Consider the following 21585-nt stretch of genomic DNA (forward strand, 5'->3'; position numbering starts at 1 on the left):
AATTATGTGAGAGATTACTGAAGAGGGAGAAAGCAGTAACCAGCCAATCCACGTGGAACGTGCATTAGACCTTGCCAAAACAAATTTGCCCATGCATCACAGAAACACTGCTGTTTGCACGACTAAAAGAATTTCTCCATTTATCACACATGAAAATGTTTTGAATGTAGTCTTTCACCTCAGGAACTTCATCTTTTATAATTTACCAGCTCATTTGTGTCCTATTGAAATAACCCCATTTAAATTTGTGTCCCTAAATGAACCACAAGAAGAAAAAAATGTGAAGGTTAGATGCTTAGTTTTAGTTTTTCAGTTTTAGATATTACTCAACTATCACAGCCCTCAAGGAATCTCAAACTGCTTATGAGGGTAAAAAGGTGAGTTTCCCCCTTAGATTAAATAGTTCAAAAGAGGCATTTTTCACTTGGGTAAGAAGAGAAAATAAAGTGGAGAGAGACAGTCATAGCTGGGTCGTAGGCACCGACTGTAATTTTAACTCAGAAGAGCCTCTCCCTGTCTCGGGTGGGGGCCGGGTGAGTGTACCTGCTTCGCCCTGAGCGACCCCGTGTCCCTGCGGCTGACTTGATTCTGACTCAGCTGTACTCCCGGGACGTGAATGGCTGGGCGCCAGGAGGGAAGGGGGTCACAGGTCTGAATGCTGGTTTTCCTGTTTGTGTTGAAACAGGGTCTCGCTATGTAGTTTAGGCTGCCCTTGAACTCACTATGTAGCCCAGGCTGGCCTTGAACTCTATGCCAATCCTCCTGTCTCAGCCTCCCGAGTGCTGGGATCACAGCCATGCACCACCACGCCTGGCTTACCCTCCTGTTTTAAAAGGAAAAAGTAAAGCTAAGGTGAAGAACAAATCACATGGGCTGACCACGAGAGGGGACCGTGAGCTCCGGGAAGGCCAATGGTCAGGGGCTGGAGCCTGGCCAACTCACCTTTGCCGGGCACCTGCGCTCCTCGCAGGGCTTCCCGAAGCGAGCCGCGCCCATGCAGGAGGCTGTGGCAGGGAGTGACCGCCACGTGGGAAGCGCCGTAGATGGCCTCAGGGGTGGCGGTGTAGGCGGTCAGCTTTTCTCCGGTGTCTCGCCCGTCCACCTGGCAGGAGGACACGAGGGTCATTCGGTTTCTCAGGCCCCCGGGGCTGTGAGGGTCCTCCAGCGAGTGTGTCCCGCCCCTTCCCGGCTCATCCCCACAGCACGACAGCTCTGACGGTGGACGGGGGTTCGGGACCCCTGCTGCAGCTGTGCAGGCGCTGAGAAGAGAAAGCAGTGAAGGAGGTGGGCGCGTGCTCAGAAAGAAAGTTTCCTGGTCACAAATCAAATCTTGTTTCTATCTTGAAAAAGGAGCTATGTTTCCCTGCAAGATTTAGGGGTTTGGTGAAAAACACAACTCAATTTTCTAAAGAGAAAATCAATGGCAGGGTCATGGCTTCTCAGAGAGAGGAAGGAAGGGTCAGAGCGGACGCAAGGCAGTGTCCTGAGAGCTGTAGGAGCACATGGCTCCGGCATCCAGTGCCAATCCCACGCCAGACACGGGGACTCAGCAGGCACTGGGTCAGACACCATGACTGTGCCAAGGGGGAGCTGAACAGTGGTCCCAGTGTGGCCAGCCCTGCGTGCCCAGGCCCAGCCACGTCCGCCTGCTTTGGAGAACCCTCCACCGTGTGTCTCAGGAAAGTGGCGGAGGACGGCTCAGCCTGGGATGTGTCACTGAACAGTCCCTGAAGGGCGCACTGGGCGCTGGCAGTGGGAGTCACCAGGGGCACTTTGGTGAGGTGACACACAGGGAATTGGGGGCTTGGTAGCAAGAGGTGGGCACCCAGCCAGCTGCCGGTGGGGAAGAGCTAGCGGGCGGCCGGCTTTGTCTCCGGGCTGCGTCTTCCTCCTAAATGTTCTGCAGGGATTAAGGTGTGGGCAGGGTTTGGAGGAAACAAAGAGAGCAGTGTTGATTAGAGAAGGAGAAATCGGAAGGCTAAAAGAGAACACACAGAGAGCATGGTGGTACAGGCCTGTCATCCCAGCACCTGGAAGGCTGAGGCAGAAGGATCGCTATGAGTTCAAGGGCAGCCTGGGCCACAGAGCAAGACCTGGTCTCAAAAAAATTTTTAAAAAAGAGAGAAAGAAAGAGAGCACATGGAAAGCAGCAATGGAACGCCTCTTAGGAGAGGCAGAGGAGAGTCGGGGGCCCCTTCCGGAGCAGGAGGCCTCCAGCTGTGGCCTCCCTCCGCTGGACCAGGTGTGAACACGCCTTACAGCAGGCTCGGCCCACCTCAAGGCGAAGCTGCCCTGGCTTCTGCTCCCTTGCCTTTCTACCTGCTTCCCGACACAGACCCGAGAACAGTGACAGGTAGGGCCCACTGTGCAGGAGAGGCCACATTCTGCACGTGACTCTGCGCGCCCTGGGGGCCCCGGGACCCTGTGTGTCTGCCTGGCCCAGCGTGGTACCAGCAGCCTATGGGGCTGTGACGTGTGAGATGTGGTTGGAGTAGGCTGTGCCAAATTGTGAATTTAAATATTTCCGTGGTGAATCGTTCATGGCTACCATCTTGAAATGCTAATATTTCTATACAATGGGTTAAATGCAATGCTGTTGGAATTAACATTACCTCTTTACCTGCACTCTGGGAAACAAGACAGCGCAGAGTGAGGAGTGTGGCCTGCTCCTGGGGCCGGGCTGCTGAGCTCCGGGTGGGCTGCAGGACTCGGAGTCTGAGCCCAAGGCACTCACCTTCAGCGCGAAGTCCAGGTGGCAGCCCACGCAGTCCCCGATCCAGTGGGCCTGCATGCCCTTGATCCCGTACCACTCCGGAAGCTGGCCCAGCGCGTCCTGCATGGCCTGAGGAATGAGCAGGCCGAGGAGAGGCATGAGGCTTGCTCAGGAGAAGCAAGCACTCTGGGGCTTGCTGGGTAGGAAAGGCAGGGACGCTACGGTGCAGGAGGCTGGGGCTCACCTCTCCTCCTTTACCTGCCTACGTTGGAGGAGGTGGCAGAGCTGACGGGCACACTCCTCACGGCTTGGCTCAGGAGAGGGAGCCACGGTTCCATGGAAGAAAACTAACAAAGAAGGCCCATCCTTCACGTCCTGGCTGCTGTGTTTGGTGCGTTCCCGCCCACAGTCTGGGAGCTAAGCAGGAGTTCCTGATCTGCAGCTTCCCTCCCACTCTGTCCCTTCCTCTCCAAACGCGGGGACCTGGAGCTGGGGCCCAAGCCCCAAGCCCTCCTCTCTGGGAATCCTCCAGGCAGGGCTGCGCCACCCTGCAGACAGGTCCTCCTGCCCCTCTGTCTTCATGACTGAATTGGTGAGGCCAGGAAACCTGGGCAGAGATGCTCTGCTTAAAATATTCGGGTCTCAGAAGAGGACAGAGGGTTCAAAGAGGATGAAATGTGAATGTTTTCAGATGCTAATTCTAAAAAAAGTGCCTGCTTAAAACCTAAATCTATGAATATTTTTAAAAACCAAAAGAAATTTTAAAAATTGACCAGATGAAACCAATATCTTGAACCACCCAGCAAGTCTCCTCTGCATAATCAACACATTATTCAGGGCTGCGCTTTTTTCGTCTTTTTTTGTCAGGGACTCGCTATGTAGTCCCGGCTGGTCTCGAACTCACAGCGATCCTCTTGCCTCAGTGTGGGATTACCACCTGGCCCAGGGCTACGATTTGATGAGCAGAACTTTAGGGACGCCCCCCCACCCCAGGCTGGCAGAGGTTGGTGTGGGCGTCTGTGGTGCTTCAACTGTGCAACCTAAGGGCTGTTCCTATCTGACTAGGGTTTGCACTGAGATGATTCCTCCCTCCTTTTGGGGGTGCAGCAGTCCCAATGACAGCAGTGCACTGATCTCAATTCTTGGCAAGCTAGAGGTCTCCCTTTTCCCACCTCAGTCTACCCAAGTCTTGCTGGCTCACAGAATCCAGAAATCCAGGCAAGCAGCAGGTGTTTTAGACTTGTTTTTAAAAGTGCTGTGAAATTCCTTTTCAAACTCAATCCGAGGAACTCAGTGCATCAGAGCCGAAGGAAGAAGCCCTCCCTTCTCCTCTCTCTGTTCCCACTGATTCCCAAGGATCAACATTTCGGAATCCGTTGATGAATTCAGCTTCTGTCTCGGGGAAGAAGTGAAAACCACAGGGTTCTGGGGTCATGAGATTTCCCTAAACTCACTCAACCCGTGAGCACCAGGTCCCAAATGACAAATCACTCAGATCTTCTGACTGTTCTGGGATCATGGTACTGTTTTCAGGTATCTCTAGATAAATTAAGCAAAAGACAATCTTCTTCCAGGTGCAAAAATAAGAAATTAATACTACTGGATTTTCACAAGGAATCACTATATTGAGAACTCATCAGGGCCGGGGATTTAGTTCAGTGGTTCTGCTGCCTGCCTCGCAAGTGCAAGCTCCCAAGTTCCATCCCTGGTACCAAAAAAAAAAAAACCCTCAGGGAGAACTCATAAGAACCAACACTGTAGTTTCTTGTGGCTCTCATTTAGCATACATAGACATACTGTGGCTTGCAAAGTGGCTTAGTAGTCCTTTGTCTAGGGTAGGTCTGAAAGACAGCTGCTGTTGCTCCCTGGGTACCCCACTTAAATGAAGACTGTCATGCCTGGCCTGAATGAGATCCTTTGAGCAAACATCCAGCCCCCAACAGATAACAGGGAACCACTAAAAGGGCCTGCTACTCTCAGTAGACAGAACAGATAGCCACAACAAAAATTTAGGATGGAATATACAATCTCCTTTGTGCCAAAGAGCCCAGCATTATATGCACACCTTTGCTGACCGTCCTTGGATCCTCAAGTATAAACACTCCACTTCAAATTCCTTAGAATTCCCTTCTAAAAACCTACATCAACCTCATTTCCTTCCCATCTCTCTGCTGAAATCTTCCCTCAGTTTCAGTTTCTGTTCACACCCGGGCAGGAATAAAGCTTTTTCTCACACAAAGCCTGTGGCGCATGCCGTTTGTAACAAAGATGTTTTAAGAAGTCGAACCAGAACTGCACATTAATGAGTCAGAACATGTGCAAGCATTTAAGAACAGGGGCCAGTTAGAGATGGGCTGAGCAATCTTCAATTGGAAAGAAAGGCTTTAGAAATATAAAATCTAATGAGGAACAAGAAAGAGAAAGATTAAAACTAAAAACCTGGGGATAAAGAGGATTAAAGATAACACGGTGAACCTGGCTTTCTCATCAAAAGGGGAAAATACTGCTGGTAATAAATCTGTAGAACCCAGGAGAGAAGCCTGTGTGAGCTCAAGGTTTAAGTACAACTGTAACAGGCAGGACCACAGAAAAAATTCTTGAACAGGCAATGTAAAAGACATGATACGTTTTAGGAGACCTGGGTTAAAAAAGTGTAAGGTAAACAGAGAAATACAGATTTTTAAAACAAGTAGATTTATTTATTAGCTACTAAGAGGAGAGTTGACAAATAAGAACCTTGAGAGCTGGACACAGATTTGAGACAGAATGGAAGAGACAAGATTTAATAGCTTCTAATTAAAATGGATGCTTTAAAAAAACTGAACGCTTGGCATATTTCTGAATCAGTGTGATTTGATTAGCAATTCTTTTTTTTGGAGGGGGGGACTGGGGATCAAACTCAGGACCTTGCGCTTGCAAAGCAGGCAGCAGAACAACTGAGCTAAATCCCTGGGCCATGATTAGCAATTCTTTTTAAATTATAATTTGTATACTTTTCTAAAACACATTCTTGGTGCCAAGATGTCTTTATTCTTTTTTTTGAAATCCTTTCCATGCAGTCAGTCCAAAGACACAACGTATATCTGAGGTCTAAGAAAGGAAATCAATCCTGAAGGCAGTAAGGTTTTTAAATATCTAGATCTCCCCTCCAGAATAGTCTAGAGCAGTGGTGGTGACCTTTTAGAGGCCGAGTGCCCAATCTGCAACCCGAACCCCAAAGTGCCAACACTGCAATTGAACCTGAGTACTGAGGTCTTAGTTTAGGAAAAACAGCTGTTACCCAGGCTGGGCTGCTGGGGTGACTTGGCTCGAGTGCCAAGGGGGCTCTGCGTGCCACAGGCTCGCCACTGCTGGTCTAGGGGAGTGAACTTGCACTTACACCTAGTCTTCCTCTCCTGTGTTGACTTTGGCATAAAATTCTGCATGAAGATGTTTTGTTATAAAAATTTATTTGGGGCCGGGGATTTAGCTCAGTGGTTTTGCCGCCTGCTGCCCAAGTGCAAGGACCTGAGTTCGATCCCGGGTACCAAAAAAAAAATTCATTTGGCCTGATGTCTGCCTTGTTTGAATTTAGAGAAGATACACAAATAAGAATTTTAAAAAACCATCCTCTGACAGCCCTCCGTTCACCTCTGTCTAACATACGGTATGTATTTCTGGCAGGATCCACTGGCTGTGCCACTGTGACTTATTTACAAATGTGACTGAGCTCCTTGTGAGTCTCGATTCCAGCAAAGGTACTGTTAGCTGAGCAGGGAAGTAGTGAGCTCCAAGCGAGGGGCCCTGCAGACGGTGTAGTTTGTCAGGGGTGCGAATCCTCGGAGCAGGGGCAGGAGGAGGACAGCTCCTGACCAGCTCACACAGGCTTCAGCGAGCACCTCGAGCTGAGACAGGGGGACCACGTGGGCCAGAAAGCAGCTTCCAGGGTGCTTGCCTGGGCTCAGTGCCCAGACTGCAAATAAAACCAAGCAAACCTCCACTGAAAGGGACTCACCCATGGGAACAGGCCAGTGGTGCTCAGGGAAAGTGCACCGGGCTGCAGCCCAGGCCACCTGTGCTCCGTGGGGAGGAACCCAGGAAGCTGCGGGCAGCCAATCTGGGATTAACTCAGGCCACACTTCGAGTCTGCTTTTCCCTTCTGACCCTGGTAGCCCTGTCTCTCCAGCACCAGAACTGAGGGACAACCAACTAGGCGGGATGTGTTAGAAGTCACAGAAACCCATGCCAACAGCTGGAGCGAGGGGTTTCCTCAAGAGAGGACAAGCGCAGAACACTGGACCCAAAAAGATTCCAGACGTCTGCTCCTGAGCACTGTGTGGGGACCAATCAGAAGATGCCATTCCCAGTCCTTCATTTACATATGGGCACGCACAACCAATCCAAAGACCGTTGTTTCTGATCCTTCACTTACAACCGGCTAGAGGCCAAGCGAGGTTTTGATAGGACCACTGTCCCAGGGCTGTGGAGGTGGGGCCGAGCCAGGTGTTCTGGGTGGAGAGATCCCTTTCCCTTTGTCCTGGGGTCCCCGTGGGCCTTTTCACTGGCCAGCTCTCTCCCCATAGACTGGACTTCTTTTCCACCTTCAACAAAACTACACCCTCACTGCCTCTTCTGCGGGTCTTTTCCAGTTCTTTGTTCTGGACACCGAGGACCAGGAAAGAAGCCCCTGGGACCCTCGCATCTGGCATCAGAACCATTCTGCTTCCACCAACTTCCAAGAGATGGTGACACAGGTACTGAAATGTCACCAACACCCTGGGAAGGCTGACAAGAGCCATCTGAGATTTTTTCCTCTTTCTTTTTCTTTCTGCAGTGCCGAGGACGGAACCCAGAGCCTCTTGCGTGCCAGGCAAGTGCTCCACCACTGGGCAACCCTGCCCGAGACTTCTAATCTCCAGAGGCCACGACGCCACTCAATGCACCTGGACCAACAAGACAGAGCCACGCCTGTGACTACCCCGAAGGGAGGAGGGAAGGAAGCTGGGGGGGGGTCCTCATCCCAGTAGGGGGTCTCGGGGAGACATGACATAACCCTGACACCATGCTGTTTTATTCTATGCTTACTAAAATGGAAACAATCATTTTGTGAAAAATTTGGAAAGGACAGAGGGACGAGGAAAATGACCAGTTACGCACACCGATTTAAGCATCCAAGGAGGTGTCTGAATGCTCGGTCCTCTCTCCTTCCTCCTCTGTGTGTCTTATCTTCCGTCCATTCTAAGGTGCACATTTTCCCTTCTGAGATGGGGACATTTACCATCGGCGGTGTCTGACGGACAGCATTTTTCTCTCCAAATTGGGGCATTACATTGATAACCAGCCATGCATCAGGACAGAGCGGAGGGCTGGTGTGTGCGCCAGAGCACGCACTTTTACAGCAAGGACCGTGCTGCTAAATGACTCTTTGAAAACTGCTGGAGCCCATCTCACCTGCACGTTCCACTTTTTCCAGCTCCAAGCAGGGTTAGTTCTGTTATTCTGAGCAATTCTGATGCTCAAAGTTAGTCATCCCAGAATAGGAAGCACAATGTAGAGAGAAACGGCCAAGGGGAAAATGGTCCCTTTCTAGGAGAACACTTATTCTGAAACAAAATATACCGATATGTAGAACTGCTAATGAGGAACATTTGCTTCCTACTAGGCAGCGGCTGCCCCTGGATGCATCTGGGGCAAGGACCAGGTGCAGGCAGAGGATGAAGGTGCAAAGCAGGGCTCCCAGGAACAACTGGAAGCCCCAGCTGGCCCCTCCCATTTCCACATCTGTGCTCTCCCGCGCCCCCTCACCCCTAACTTGCCAGCGCCCTGCCTTCCTGCAATACACACCCAGCCTCGGAAAGCCCCCAAGAGCAGGTGGGATGTGGGACGGGACGGGGGGGCCCAGCTGGGTCTCAGCTCTGTTGTGGGCCTGGCCACGTGGACACGGCCGGGCAGGGGTCTTCCAGGGTGGGATGCGCTCAGCCCCGAGGAGGGCAGGAGTGGGGTGCTTAAAGCAGCCCTGTGTCCCCCTGTCTACTTCTCACGGTGCTGGGGCTGGGACCTGCGCTTGGCACCCGCCAGGCAAGGGCTCTGCCACAGATCTCCACCCCGGCCCCAGTCCTTCTGCTTCCATCTGCTTTCCCACAACATGTTGGTTTTGTCATTTCAAGCAGCAGTGAAGGCAAGCATGGAGGTTTTTGTTTGTTTGCTGCTAGTTGTTCGGGTCAGGAAAGGGATTTAAAAAGAAGGGCCCTGACCTGAACGCTGCTTCAAATTTCACTGCCTCTAAATCCAAATGACTGTCCATGCCAGAGGCTCACTGGTGACTGTCTCCAGCCCCTCAACAGGGCCACTGAATCCCTGTCTTCCCTGGAGTCCGGCCAACCCTAAAAGAGGGAAGGAGGCCTGTGTACCCCAGAGGACCCGGCCCGGAGTGTGGAAAGGTATGCAGGGTTTGAAAGTCAAACCTAACATTGAGTTCTGCCTTTCTTTTTTCCTGATCAAATTTACCATTTCTCTTGCTGTGAAAATATGAAGATGTGCCCAGTGATTCCCGTCTCCCATTTCCCCTCCAGAGTCCGCCCTTCCTTCCTTCCTTCCTTCCCTCAGGAACTGGACAGAGCGTGAGGTCCTGTGGGCGCCCAGCTGGTGCGGACGGCCTCTCGCTCGCCTCTGCCTGCCGGGGAGATGGACGTGAAGCCAGAACTCAGGGTGCAGGGAAGCCAGGAGACCTGGAACACGCGCCCCCAGGAGACCCCACAGGTGCCATCAGGGATGGGGGCCAGGCCCTGCCTGCAGGGCAGGAGACGCCATGGGTTCCCAAGTCCCAAGCTGGCCGAGCACCAGCCCTGACGAGGCCCCCAGACCTCAGGGCCTCGGGCCCAGGACACAGCAAGTCACTGTCCTCCTGTCCCAGCCTCCAGCCCCCACTATTACTCAGGGGCCTCTTGCCTAGGCACTACCAGCTCAAGATGCCCACTCGCCTTGGCCCGTGTCCCCTCCTGGAGCGGGGGCTCTCCCTGTAACAACACCACCTGTGCTGTTTCCAGCATAGGCCGGGGTGGATGGGGCTCCTCTCCAGCTTCATGGTCTACTCAGCTCTTCCTTAGTCTTCTGCAACCCTAACACAGAGTTTTGCATTTCAGATATTGTATTTTCCTGTTCTAGATTTCCAGTTGGTTCATTTTTTTCCCTCCCCAAGACAGGGTCTCACTAATGTAGCCCAGGCAGGACACAAATTCTCAGCAATCCTCCTGCCTCAGCTTCCCTAGTGCTGGGATTTTAGGTGTGCACCTCCACGCCCGGCTCAGTGGGTTCATTTTTAGGAACCGTTTCCACTCCCTCCTGAGATTCCCCTCTGTCTACTGTCATGCCTGTCTTTCCTGTCAAACCCCACAGATGTAATGGCTGCCTGTGGCTTTCTCCAGCAATTCCCTCACCTGGGCCCTCTCCACTGCTCTTGGCCACGTTCTTGTTTGTTCTGTTTCCTTGATGAGGAGCCACAATTTCCTGTTTCTTAGCAAGTCTGGTGATTTCCTATTCTATGTTGGACACTGCAGATCGGGGGGGGGGGTGTCTGGATTGGTTCTCCCCTTAGAGATCTGAGTTTTGTTCTGGAAGTTTCTTCTAACCCTCTCAGGCTTGTTCTTATTGTTCATTATTAAGCTGCCTGCTCTGATTTTCTCCCCTGTCCTGGAGTGTCACCCCCATTCTAACACACAGCAACCCCTCCCAGTCCCTCTCTGCGTCCCCTGCATCCCACAGCCCCGGGGCCTGGTGCTCTACCAGCCCAGGGCACGGGAACCCGACTGCAGAGGGTGCAGCAGGCAGCAGGTGAGTCACCATAGCAACCAACCATTTCTGCGAAACAGCTGGAATCCACTGCTGCTGATGATGTAGAGGACAATGCCCTGCTCAGGTTATTATTGTGCTAGCCACAGGCAGAGGTCAGGACCAAGAGCTGCCTCGGTGGCTTTCCAATAGTGCCCACTGCACAACTGCCAGTGTCCCCACGGGAACGCAGGGGCCCTGAAGCTGGTGGGGCCCCTCTGCTCTGCTCCTTGAGCTCCTGTGTCACCGTGCGTAAGCAGCTGGCACAGCGCCCTCGGCCCAAGTAGCCTTCCCTGGCTCCACTGCTAGCTAGCTCTGCACCTCCCGAACAACTCACCAGCAAGGGGAAAGGCCTCCCTGAGGACAGGTCCCAGAGATGGGGAGGGCACAGCACCTGCAGCAGGGGTTGTGGCTGGTGAACCACAGTCTGATTCGGCCACGTCCATGGCGATCAGAAGTTATTTGGAACCCTGTGCTTGCTTTGCGCGTAAGACCTGCAGTCCGGGATCAGACTGGAAGTCCCTTTCAGACCAGTCCCTACCTCTGGGCTACTCGGTGCTAACTTGGACACTGGCTGGCGTGAGGGGCACGGAGTGCAGAGCGGTTCCAGGATGGACAGAACCAACTGGTGCGGTGCCCGGGTGACTGGTGACAGCAGGCAAGGCCCTGCTCCCACCCTCAGGCTCTGACTGCAGCCCTGAGTACAGAGGAGCCAGCAGGCACCCGAGGCCCAGCTGGTCCAAAGCCCTGGGTTCTGGACAAGAGCGAAGGCCAGGGCTCACGTTCTCACTGTGATCGGGGCTGCAGGGAGGCTGAGCACCCAGCGGTTGGGTTCTCACCTTCTCTGGTGTCCCCCGGCCTCCTCTTGGGGACTGGCTGTTCCCGCACTCCGTGTGGGTGACTCCCTGTCCCCCTGGAATCCCCTGCTCTCTGATGGAGAGCTGACAGAACCACGTGGTGAAGGCGCCGTCTGCCCTCCCTGACAGAACTGCGGAGGTAATGCATGTGACTTCTGACCTCTGTGGTGTGAAAGGTCCACCGCAGGAAACCAGGTGTACAGACCCAGGCCTGGGCTGAAAGCTCTTTGAGACTTGGGGAAGAAGCCAGCGCACGCACACACACACACCGCGGCTGTGCGCCAGCCACTTTCAAGGGGAGAGTCACCTGCCGCCGAGGTCTCATGAAAGAAAATACACATTCGGGTGCTGTCTGTAAATGCTGAGAACCTTATGAACTTTCCCTGAGCCCCAGTTTATGCGCTCACTGGCTTCCTGTTTGTGCGAGCCTAATAAAAGTGAGGAGCACTGTCAGCACGGGGCTTTTGTCCACAAGAGGCAGAGTCCACGGGCCCTCCTCTTCCAAATCATCCTTGCATCCTTTGCTTTAGGACTCGTTTGTCCCCTGGTCGGGGAGAAACTCGAAGGCTGGCCTCCTACAGGCCACGGAGACCTTGGGTGACCACTGTCCTATAGGTAACTGGGGCCAAGGCTCCTGCTTCCCACCTGCCCACCCTCACCTTCACTTGCCCTACCCCCAGGCACCCCAGAGGGGCTCCCCAGCTCCCAGGAGACCCCAGAGGGCATCACTGGGGGGCGCCGTGGGCCCACGTTCACCTTTGCATACGCGGTTGTCCTGATAAACCACTGCCTGAGAAACCGCTGCTCCACCTTCGTGCCTGAGCGCCAGGAACGGCCGTGCTCATCCACCTGCTCATTGGCGAGCACCGTCTCATCCACTGGGTCCCAGTTGACCAGGGCCTGTGGGGACACAGGAGACAAATGAGTGCCCGTGGAAGGTGCTCGGAGGCCCGGGGCTTCTCGAATGCCAGGGGGCTGCACGTTCAGCAGCTGCCCTGGCGCTGGAGGGCACTGGCCTGGGGGGAACAGCGTGCGGCTGCATTGTGGAAGGGAAGGGAGGAGGCCCCAGGCAGGCGTGCCGTGCAATGTTGGCATCTTCTTGGGCAGTGGGATGGACTCGAAGGATTTGACAGTCAGTAAACAGAAAAAGAAGAAATGGCAGGCACTCGGCGTGCAGCAGGATGGGGCCATTACGCCTCTAACACAACGGCTGATACTGAGTGACTTCCACAGGCCAGGCTCTTCTGACTCTCCTAGCACCTGCTTGACTCCACTGTGCAGCTGAGGACCGTGAGGGAGAGAGAAGTGGACAACCACGTGGAGTCCCCATCAGCGAGGGCCAGGCTGGGCCAGGAAGCCAGGTCTCTAGAAACTACTAAGTAATTTTCAAAAACTCCCATTTGACCAGAAGGAAGCTCCCCCGCCGCCATCCCAAGCTCCTAAGGCAGAGAAGCTGAGCCAGTCCCAGCACCCGGAAGGAAGCTCCCCCGCTGCCATCCCAAGCTCCTAGGGCAGAGAAGCTGAGCCACACGGGTGCCAGAAGCACCCCCCCACCCCACCCGTGGAAATGAGAAGACACGTAAACAAGTCTCAAAAACAGACTTCTGGATCACCTACAGCAACCCCAAAGGGAAATGAGATGGAACACTCTGATACTCAACCACCTGGACTCTCTGAACTGGCAACAAAAGAGGATCTGGGAAAAATGAAATCAGAAATAATTACTCAGATAACAGCAAAGATTGTGCTCATGGTGCAAGACATGATTAATAAATCTAGAGAGAATACAGATAAAAAAATAGAGGATCTGAGGAACATGATGGAATCCCAACATAGGAAACAAATGGAACCCATAAAACAGATGCAAACAGATTTCCAGGAGATGAAAACCTCCATCGAAAGTCTGTGCAGCAGAATGAACCAATGTGAGGATAGAATTTCAGACATAGAAGAAAAGATTGCAATTAGTGACCAGGAAAAGAAAAATTGCTTTAAAATTGTAAAGGAACACGAGCAATCAATCCAGCAGCTGCTAGACGATGCAAAGAAGGACAACATAAGACTGAGGGCTGGGATTTAGCCCAGTGGTTTCGCTGCCTGCTGCGCAAGCACAAGGACCCGAGTTCGATCCCCAGTTCCAAAAAAAAAAAAAACAAACATAAGACTGATTGGAGTCAATGAAGAAAGAGGAGAGAGTGCAGATGACATAAACTGTTCACAGAAGTGATGGCAGAAAACTTCCCAAGGAGGGGAAAAGAACTTGACATACAGATAAGTGAGGCATATAGGACTCCAAATTGCCTTGATAAAAAAAAACTACACATAGGCATATAATAGTTAGGATTCCAGAAATCCAACAGAAGAATAAAATTCTACAAGCAGTGAGAGAAAAGAAACAAATCACATACAAAGGAAATTCCATCAGAATCACAGAATTCTCAATGCAAACCCTCAAGGCAAGAAGAGCTTGGAGTGATGTATTTCAAGCCCTAAAGGAAAACAGCCTCCAACCCAGATCGATGTACTCTGGAAAACTATCTTTCAAAATTGATGGAGAAATAAGATACTTTCATGATAAAGAGCACCTAAGGAACTTCATGAATATCAAACCGGCACTCAAAAAAATTTTAGACAATACCCTAGGAAAAAGACAATGAGGATCACAACCCCAGGAAACTCAGCAGAATGAATCCATTGGGCATGACAAATTAAACTCAAAGGGGGAGAATCCAACAAAAAGAAAAAGTCATGACAAGGCTTTTAAAACTTTTAACTTCATCTCCCTAATGAGTGTATAATTCAATCTTGTTATTGTATTGATTAGTATTTTTCTGATTCTAGAGTTGCACACCTTTCCTTGTGCTGTACTGGCTATTTATCATCTTCTTATGTCTACTTTTCAATTGGGTTGTCTATTAATGAGCTCTAGGAGTTCTTTATGTATTCTGGTCATAGGTTATATGCATTGTAAATATGGTCTGTTTAAGGACTACTTTTCATTTTAATGATGTCATTTAAAGTTCTAAATTTTGATGGAATCTCATTTATCAATTTTTTTCTTTTATACATCATGTTTTTTGTATCCTAGGTAGTTCTTGCCTACCCTGAATTCATAAACATTTTCCCTTATAATTTCTTCTGAAAGTTTTATACTTTTAGGCTTTCATATTTAGGTTCATAGATCCCTTCAAGTTATTTTCATGTGTGGAAATAAAGGGTTGAGGTTATTTTTTATATACGGATACCAGGTGTTCTAGTGCCATTTGCTGAAAACACTCTCTTCCTCAGCTCTTGAATTGAGTTTATATTCTATAAAATGCTAATGTTAAATAATCTTTCAAATCTCAGTGGACCATATATGTGTGGTTCTATTTCTAGATTGTTTTATTCAAATGGTCTATATGTCTTTCCTTATACCAACATTGCCTTGATTACTGTTGCTTTAGAAGAAGTCTTAAAATTAGGTACTAAACGTCTTCCAACACTGTTTTTTTTAACTTTTCTAGGTCCTTTGTATTCCTACATAACTTTTTTTTGTTTGTTTGTTTGTTTTTGGTACCGGGGATCGAACTCGGGTCCTTGAGCTTGCAAGGCAAGAGACTGAACCACTGAGCTAAATCCCCGGCCCTGATAACTTTTAAATTTCAATATCCAATTCTTCATTTATAGCAAGTATATACAGGCCTGAACTTTTATATATACCTTGTGTCTTCTAATCCTGCTAAATTCAAATACAAGTTCTAGGGGTTCCTAGAGATTTCTTAGTATTTTCTCTGTAGATGATCATTTCATCTACATATAAAGATTTTGCTTCTACCTTGCCAATCCTATCCTAATTGTGTCATTTTATTGCCAGACTATTTTGGTGGGGCGTAGGTTTCAAAGATTAATGCACAGATAAAGAGTAAGCATTTCTGCCCTTGTTCCCCACCTTAAGGAGAAAGCATTGTATCTTCTCCATTCATATAAGGCGTTCTCGCTGGAAGTATATGGAGTACATGTCTTTAATCTGTTGAGAAGGTTCTGTTCTACTTCTATAGAAGGGCTTTTTTTTTTTTTTTGGTATCAGGGATTGAACTCAGGTCCTTGCGCTTGCGCAGCAGGCGGCGAAACCACTGAGCTAAATCCCCGGCAATTTTTTGTTGTTGTTTTTTGTTTTTTTGGTAACGGGGATCGAACTCGGGTCCTTGCGCTTGCACAGCAGGCAGCAAAACCACTGAGCTAAATCCCTGGCCCCTCTGTTCTACTTATAGTCTCATGATAGCTTTTACCATGAACAGCTGTAGAATTTAGTCCAATAGTCTTTCTCCAACTAGTGACAGGATCATATGGCTTTTTCTTTTCCTCTGTTAAAATGATGACTTTTGGGGGTGGATCTTCCAATGCGGAACCAACACTGCCATCCCTATAACAAAACCACATTCTACATACTGCCAGATCTGACTTCTAAGAGTTTGTTTTGTTAAACAAATTTCTATCTATGTTCATACCTTTTTCTTCTATTGTCTTTATCCAGTTTTAGGATTAGCACAATGTTGAGTTCCTAAAATGTGGGGAAAAGTGTTCCTTCTTTTTTCTGCTTTAAATGTTTGATATAATTTATCAGTTAAAATGTATATGAGCCTGCTGTTGTCATACAGGTAGGTTTTCAAGCTAGGAATATACTTTCTTTAATAGGTGCTATTCAAATTTTATATTTCCTCCAGAGTTAGCTTCATTAATTTGTCTTCCAAGGTACTTCTTAGAAGTTGTCAAATTTATTTCAAAACAGATTTTTGAAATATGCTTTCTATATCCTTTTAAATTCTGTAAAATCTGTGGTAATGTCTCCTAGATCTTGATATTGTAATTTAAAAAATGTATAATTGATATTGTGTGACAGGAAGAAAAGGTCTAAAGGTGCAGGGGAAGTGGGAGGGGTAGGGGAAGGGAAAAAAGGGAAAAGAAAAAATATGAGAGAAGGAAAAAAATGGAAACAAAGTCTTTGCAAATAGGGAAGGGTGGAGGGGGTGAAGGGAGGGCAGGGGAAGGGCAGGGGGAAAGAACCAAGATACTCATGTAAAGGTACAAGATCCTGATGATGAATATAACTGTATTTTATACCGAAAATGGAACAATAAACTTAATGGGAAAAAAAAACAGGCAAAAGAAAAAAAAACAAACAAAATTCCCATTTGAATTCAGGTGCAACACAAAGCGGGTAAATCTTAGGTGTGCATCTGGTGAATTTCTGCACAGGTAGACACTCATGCACCCATCACTCTCACAGAAGAGCCCCAGCACCCCAGAAAACCGTTCCACTTCCGCTCCATCAACACCACCACTTCCCCCGGGAAGAACTCTGGCTTGGTCTCCATGGATTCACCTGACTGACAGGACTTGGGCTCCACCAAGGTGAAGACCTCGCCACAGAGTCCTGGGTGGCTTCTACCCTTGTTTCAGGTAAATCCTCCTGCCGTCTACACTCACCCTTTATGACACGCAGGTACCGAGAAGGCGGTGAGTGTAGGGAGACATGCTGGGTACTGACGTATCCTGACTCGACACACATTTTTGCATTGGTATTGATATTCCATTCAGTAAAAATCTTTTTTTGGTACTGGGGATCGAACTCAGGACCTTGCGCTTGTGAGGCAGGTGCGACACCACTGAGCTACATCCCCACAAGGTGGTGAGAGTGCATTGGTATTGATATGCCATTCAATAATTTTTGTTGTTGTTGACACATTTTAAAAATCGGTATAGCAGACCCTGAGTTCAATTCCTAGTAAAAAGAAAAATGCAGCTCTAGAAAGCGACAGTGCTAACTACTGCCAGGCTGCCCCTTGGGAGCCACCCACCTTGTTGCCCTGTTCTGTGGCTGCCTTACCCGGGCCCTGCCTCCGGGCTGGGTCTGACCAATGCCCTGGGCTGCCACGGCTCCAGCTCTGCCTCGTCTGGGGTCCACCGAGGCCCCTGCTGCCAGTGCCTGCTGCTCCCAGCCCTTCTGAGTTCTCCTGCTCTCGGCACCAACAGCCCCATTGTCACAGTTCAGCCACTCCATCCGGGTGTCCCCTCCACGTCTGGGTGCCATCAGAGTCAGGGCCACACTTCACAGTGTCAGAAAATGTCGGGGTGGGAGGGTCTCACCCGCCCACAGGGTGTGATTTAGGGGTTATGATTTTACAATTACAAGTAGGCTCAGGCCGAGGATTTAGCTCAGTGCTGCCGCGGCCTGCCTCAAAAGTGCAAGGTCCCGAGTTTGATCCCTCGTACAAAAAAAAAACCTAGGCCCATCCGCTGAAACATGTAATTTGAGTAGGAAAGATATGCCTTGAATAATCAATTTCCTGTAAAATAGGACCCCCCAAGCCTGAAGTTGTAAATTTATAGAGAATAAATATAGGATGAAAAGACCTTAGATCTAAAACCTTTAGGTTAATAAACCACAGATGATTTGTTTATTTATTATCACTGCCCTGTAGGGTGTGGGGGGAATGGCTCACTTAAAACAACAAGTAAAATGAAAAGGCCAAATATTGTTGGGTAACAAAATATGACAGAGGGAACTCTGCATTGAAAACAACAATGAAAAACAAACCCCAAAACGATAAAAATCCAGACAACCTACTCACAACTGAACTTACATAAAAGAAGGGGAGGAGCCCCATTACCCCACCTCTGGCTCCTGCCCGCAGACCTGGGGAGAAGGGACACTGGGCACAGCCACTGCAAAGACAAACAGGACTTAATTTTCTTGCCAGTGTTTCCCAGGTGGCCTGGCTCCCAGGGCTCTTCCTCCTTGGCAGGAGTTAGACAGCTCCTAAGAGGCTTGCACGTAAGCAGGGTGGGGAATGAAAGACAGGTAAGAGCAGAAGAGCCATCCGGCCACATGAGCGGCTGCAGGGAGGAGGCAACACCCAAGGAGACAGGTTGTCGAGGAAAGAAGGGCAGACGCAGGACCCTCGCCGGCCCACAGGGCTCTTCCCTGGGCCAGGATCACTGCAACTTTGGAGCCGCAGGTGCAGCCCAGTCTTCTGGTCAGGGCGGTAGTCCAGGCCTGGCAGGCAGCACAGTGCTTGGGGCCTGAGCTGCTTCCCAGGCACTCTCCTGGGCTCCTCACAGACTTACCCCAGAGGCCAGGCCTTCCCTCACCCACACTCCTGGATTTCCACATTTGTAACGCTTCCTTTGAAGGACACCTGATTGCTAAGCAAGCATGGTCTTGGCGAGAAGGGTATGATTTCTGGACAACTTTACAAACCACGTCATTTCCCTGGATGACATTGATGTTCTCTGTCACCCCCGAAGCCGACTCTACATTCCTTTGTAGTAAAATAACCTTGTTGGTAAAATACTGTCTTTATTTTGAAACCAGCCTTAAATCAAGATGGAGGTCAGTGAAACACTGCACCCTGACAGTTATCTGGCAACATCAAGGATGAGCCATTCCAAGCTGCAGAACCTGCTGGTTAACCCAGGCTTCAACTCTACATTCAGGCTTTTTGGTTCAGTGACACACGGGTCAAATGTGTCTGGTGCCGGTGACGTCCTGCATTTCTGTTTCTTCCCCTGTCCTGCTTTGCCGCTGGGCTCCTGGAGGGGTGGGGCCAGTGCCACTTGATTCCCCAGCACAGCCGCTGCGGCCTCCTGTCCCAAACCCTCCTGTCTCTGCATACTGCTCTTCCAGAGCTCCCCCTTGCCTGGCCTCAGCCTGCACGCAGGGTGCTGGTCCCTGGGCTCACATCTGCCACTGGTGAGCTCTGGGCCCTGGCTGACACCTCAGTCAACCACAGGCTCTGGCAACTCTCCCTCCGCTGGTTTCCCCCGCCCTTCTCTCTCCTCGTCCTTGGCTTTTGTGTAAGCCACCGGGGACTTTCTGACTCTCCTGGCAGGCAGCTTCAGGTTCCAGCGTTTCAGGGCACTGGTCTCCCAGGGCCACCCTGCTCTGCCTGACTGAGCAGCCGCACTGAGCTGACCCAGGCCTCCCCCTCGCTCCATCAGCGCAGACCAGGCCCGAATCTGTTTGAGCTGGGGCAGGGTGGCTTTCCTACAGCTCCCATCCTGTCACGGTCACACTGTCCCAAGGTCCCCGGGGCTCCGGGCAGAGGCCGTCTTTCATTCCCTCAGGAGCTGACACCACGCTGCAGGACTGGCTGTGGAGCGGCCAAAGAGGAAGCCATAGATCAGCGGCTCCACAATTCCTTCTGCTCTCCAATAGTGGCCCACGGAACAAGACTTCCTTTAAACTGAAGAGGGGAAGTCAGTATGCCGTGCAGGGCCTTTATGTTCATGTCTATGGTTGAACATGCTTTTGTCTGGTGAGAACAAGGACAGAGGCCTTTTACGATGGAACTGAACATTCAGCGGATGGCGCTTGTTTGGAACACAACACTTAGGATCTCCAGGTCTGCTTGGGGATGCTCTGGGCAAACCCCTTCCCTCAACGTCCGTCTACATAGCTGATGGAGGAACTGGGTTTAAGGAAAAACCATGACAATGTCAAAGCTGTTGTACAGTGAACTGTATCAATGTTCGGAAGACCCGCATGACCCAGTGAACCTCCAAATGAGCAGGTGCATGATGGGGGCCAGGCATAGGGGCATGCGCCTGTGACCCAGCACTCAGGAGGCTGATGACTGTCATGAGTTCAAGGCCAGCCAGGGCTACATATTGACTTTAAGGCCAGCCTAATCTACCCAGCAAGACCCTGCCTCAAAAAACCAAAAAGAAAAAGGAAAAGGAAATGTAATAATGTCATCGAACCCTCTGATCAAAGGATGTGTCTCAAGAATGAAGGCACAGTGGATTTTCTACCTGCTTCTCCGGAAGCTTCATGACCAGTGCTGTCCTGACAGCTTATCCTGACAGCCAACTTGACTGCATGGAAAGAGGCCTAGAGTGCTGGCTGGACTGTCTTGACAAGGGGTCAACCCGTGGGTAGGCCCGACTGAATGGGCTGTGTGGCCAGGTGGGGAAGTGTGTCCTTGGGCACCTTGATGGGTGTATATTTTCTCAGGCTCTCCCCCTCTCACTTGGTTTCCTGGCTGCCATGAGGTGAGCAGCTTTCCTTCACCAGGCCCTTCCGCCATGATGCTTCTGCTTTGGAGTTGGCTGACCATGGACTGAACCCATGAGCTAAAATAAACCTAAGTCAGGTATTTGGTCCCAGCAACAAAAGCTGATCAAGACAGTATCTAAAGGGGCACGACAGGCATGTTCTGCACTTGTGCTGCCCAATACTCAACAGTAGCTATGAGCAGTTTGGCCAGTGAATACTTGGCAGTGACTTGTGTGACAGAAAACCTGACTTTGTAAATGGTACTTAATTTCAATTATGTTGAAGTTAAACTGGCACAGCACAGTGGCTACCACGCTGGACAGGGCAGCTCGAGGCCACACTGAGGGATGCCCTTCTCACTTGCACTCCCTAACCTTATCTACCGCGACCAAGCCCCTCCGTAAGGAGCATGTCCACTTCCCGGGAGACCACTCTGCACAGGCTTGGGACACCGGAGGTTGGTTTTGCTTGCTGCTGGGAATCAGACCCCGGGCCTTGAACATGCTAAGCATAGACTCTGCACTGAGCCACACCCTCAGCCTGACAACTGTTCCGTTTTCCCAATAACTCTGCATGGAAGATGTTCCCACCCTGGCCGGAGGTGAGAAGGCAGGGGGTCCCACAGGTGCAAGAGGAGCACGGTGAAGGTCGAGAGCCGGTGTTTCTCCGTGCTCTCTCCCTGGCCAGCTTATAGGCATGAGGTACTTCATGTGCTGGGAGCGCAAGAGCGACAGAAGCCCAGACACTGGAGGCTGTAAACTGAGGCTGCTCAGTTATGTTCTGGGTCTGCTGCGACCGATTTCATGGACTTGTGGCGGCATTCACTTTCACAGCTGCTTTGCAAACCAGGTTCTTTCTTCCATATGTTAACAATAGTGTACTCTAAGGAGACGGAGAAGCACCCAGTGTTTCAAAAGTGCTGCTAACCCTAACTTACCTCCTTCTGATAGGCCAGTCCGGCTTCATAGAGTTTAATAAAGAGGTACTGAGTCCATTTGTAGTAATCCGGCAAACATGTAGTGATTTCCTGCAAAGAGAGGACAGGGTCAGGGACAGGCCACTGTGAACATTGCTCCGCAGCACATGCATCAGGCTTGCCATTCAACTCTGGAAAGCAGGAGGCCTCAGAACACTTACCAACCCATAGTATTCTCCCTGATTCGCCAGCC

General features: G+C 50.4%; 1 protein-coding gene and 1 long non-coding RNA gene across 9 annotated transcripts in view; one reads left to right on the forward strand and one right to left on the reverse strand.

Moving 5' to 3' along the window:
• Lars2 (leucyl-tRNA synthetase 2, mitochondrial) overlaps nt 1–21585 on the reverse strand; it is a 106274-nt gene that overhangs the window by 39995 nt on the left and 44694 nt on the right. For 7 of the 8 annotated variants that reach the window (XR_002394455.2, XM_021257236.2, XM_004835045.4 and 4 more), the window contains 4 exons: nt 21354–21443; nt 12133–12276; nt 2735–2842; nt 943–1102 (listed from right to left, as the gene is read on the reverse strand). Coding sequence is in view for 7 of the 8 variants with exons in the window: in XM_021257236.2 (XP_021112895.1) it covers nt 943–1102; nt 2735–2842; nt 12133–12276; nt 21354–21443 (502 nt within the window). In the remaining variant the exon portion in view is untranslated. Of the gene's footprint in view, nt 1–942; nt 1103–2734; nt 2843–2971; nt 4375–12132; nt 12277–21353; nt 21444–21585 lie in introns of those variants that run through there. The other variant, XM_021257251.2, reaches the window with a different exon arrangement.
• Nucleotides 6820–12138, forward strand: LOC110348869 (uncharacterized). The gene is made up of 3 exons (XR_002394456.2): nt 6820–7446; nt 7527–9132; nt 9299–12138. It is a non-coding gene; the product is annotated as an uncharacterized LOC110348869 (long non-coding RNA).

Source organism: Heterocephalus glaber, unplaced genomic scaffold (assembly GCF_053883595.1).
Source record: "Heterocephalus glaber isolate CG9 unplaced genomic scaffold, H.glaber_assembly_v1.0 deba00001504, whole genome shotgun sequence".
NCBI classification, from domain to species: Eukaryota; Metazoa; Chordata; class Mammalia; order Rodentia; family Bathyergidae; genus Heterocephalus; species Heterocephalus glaber.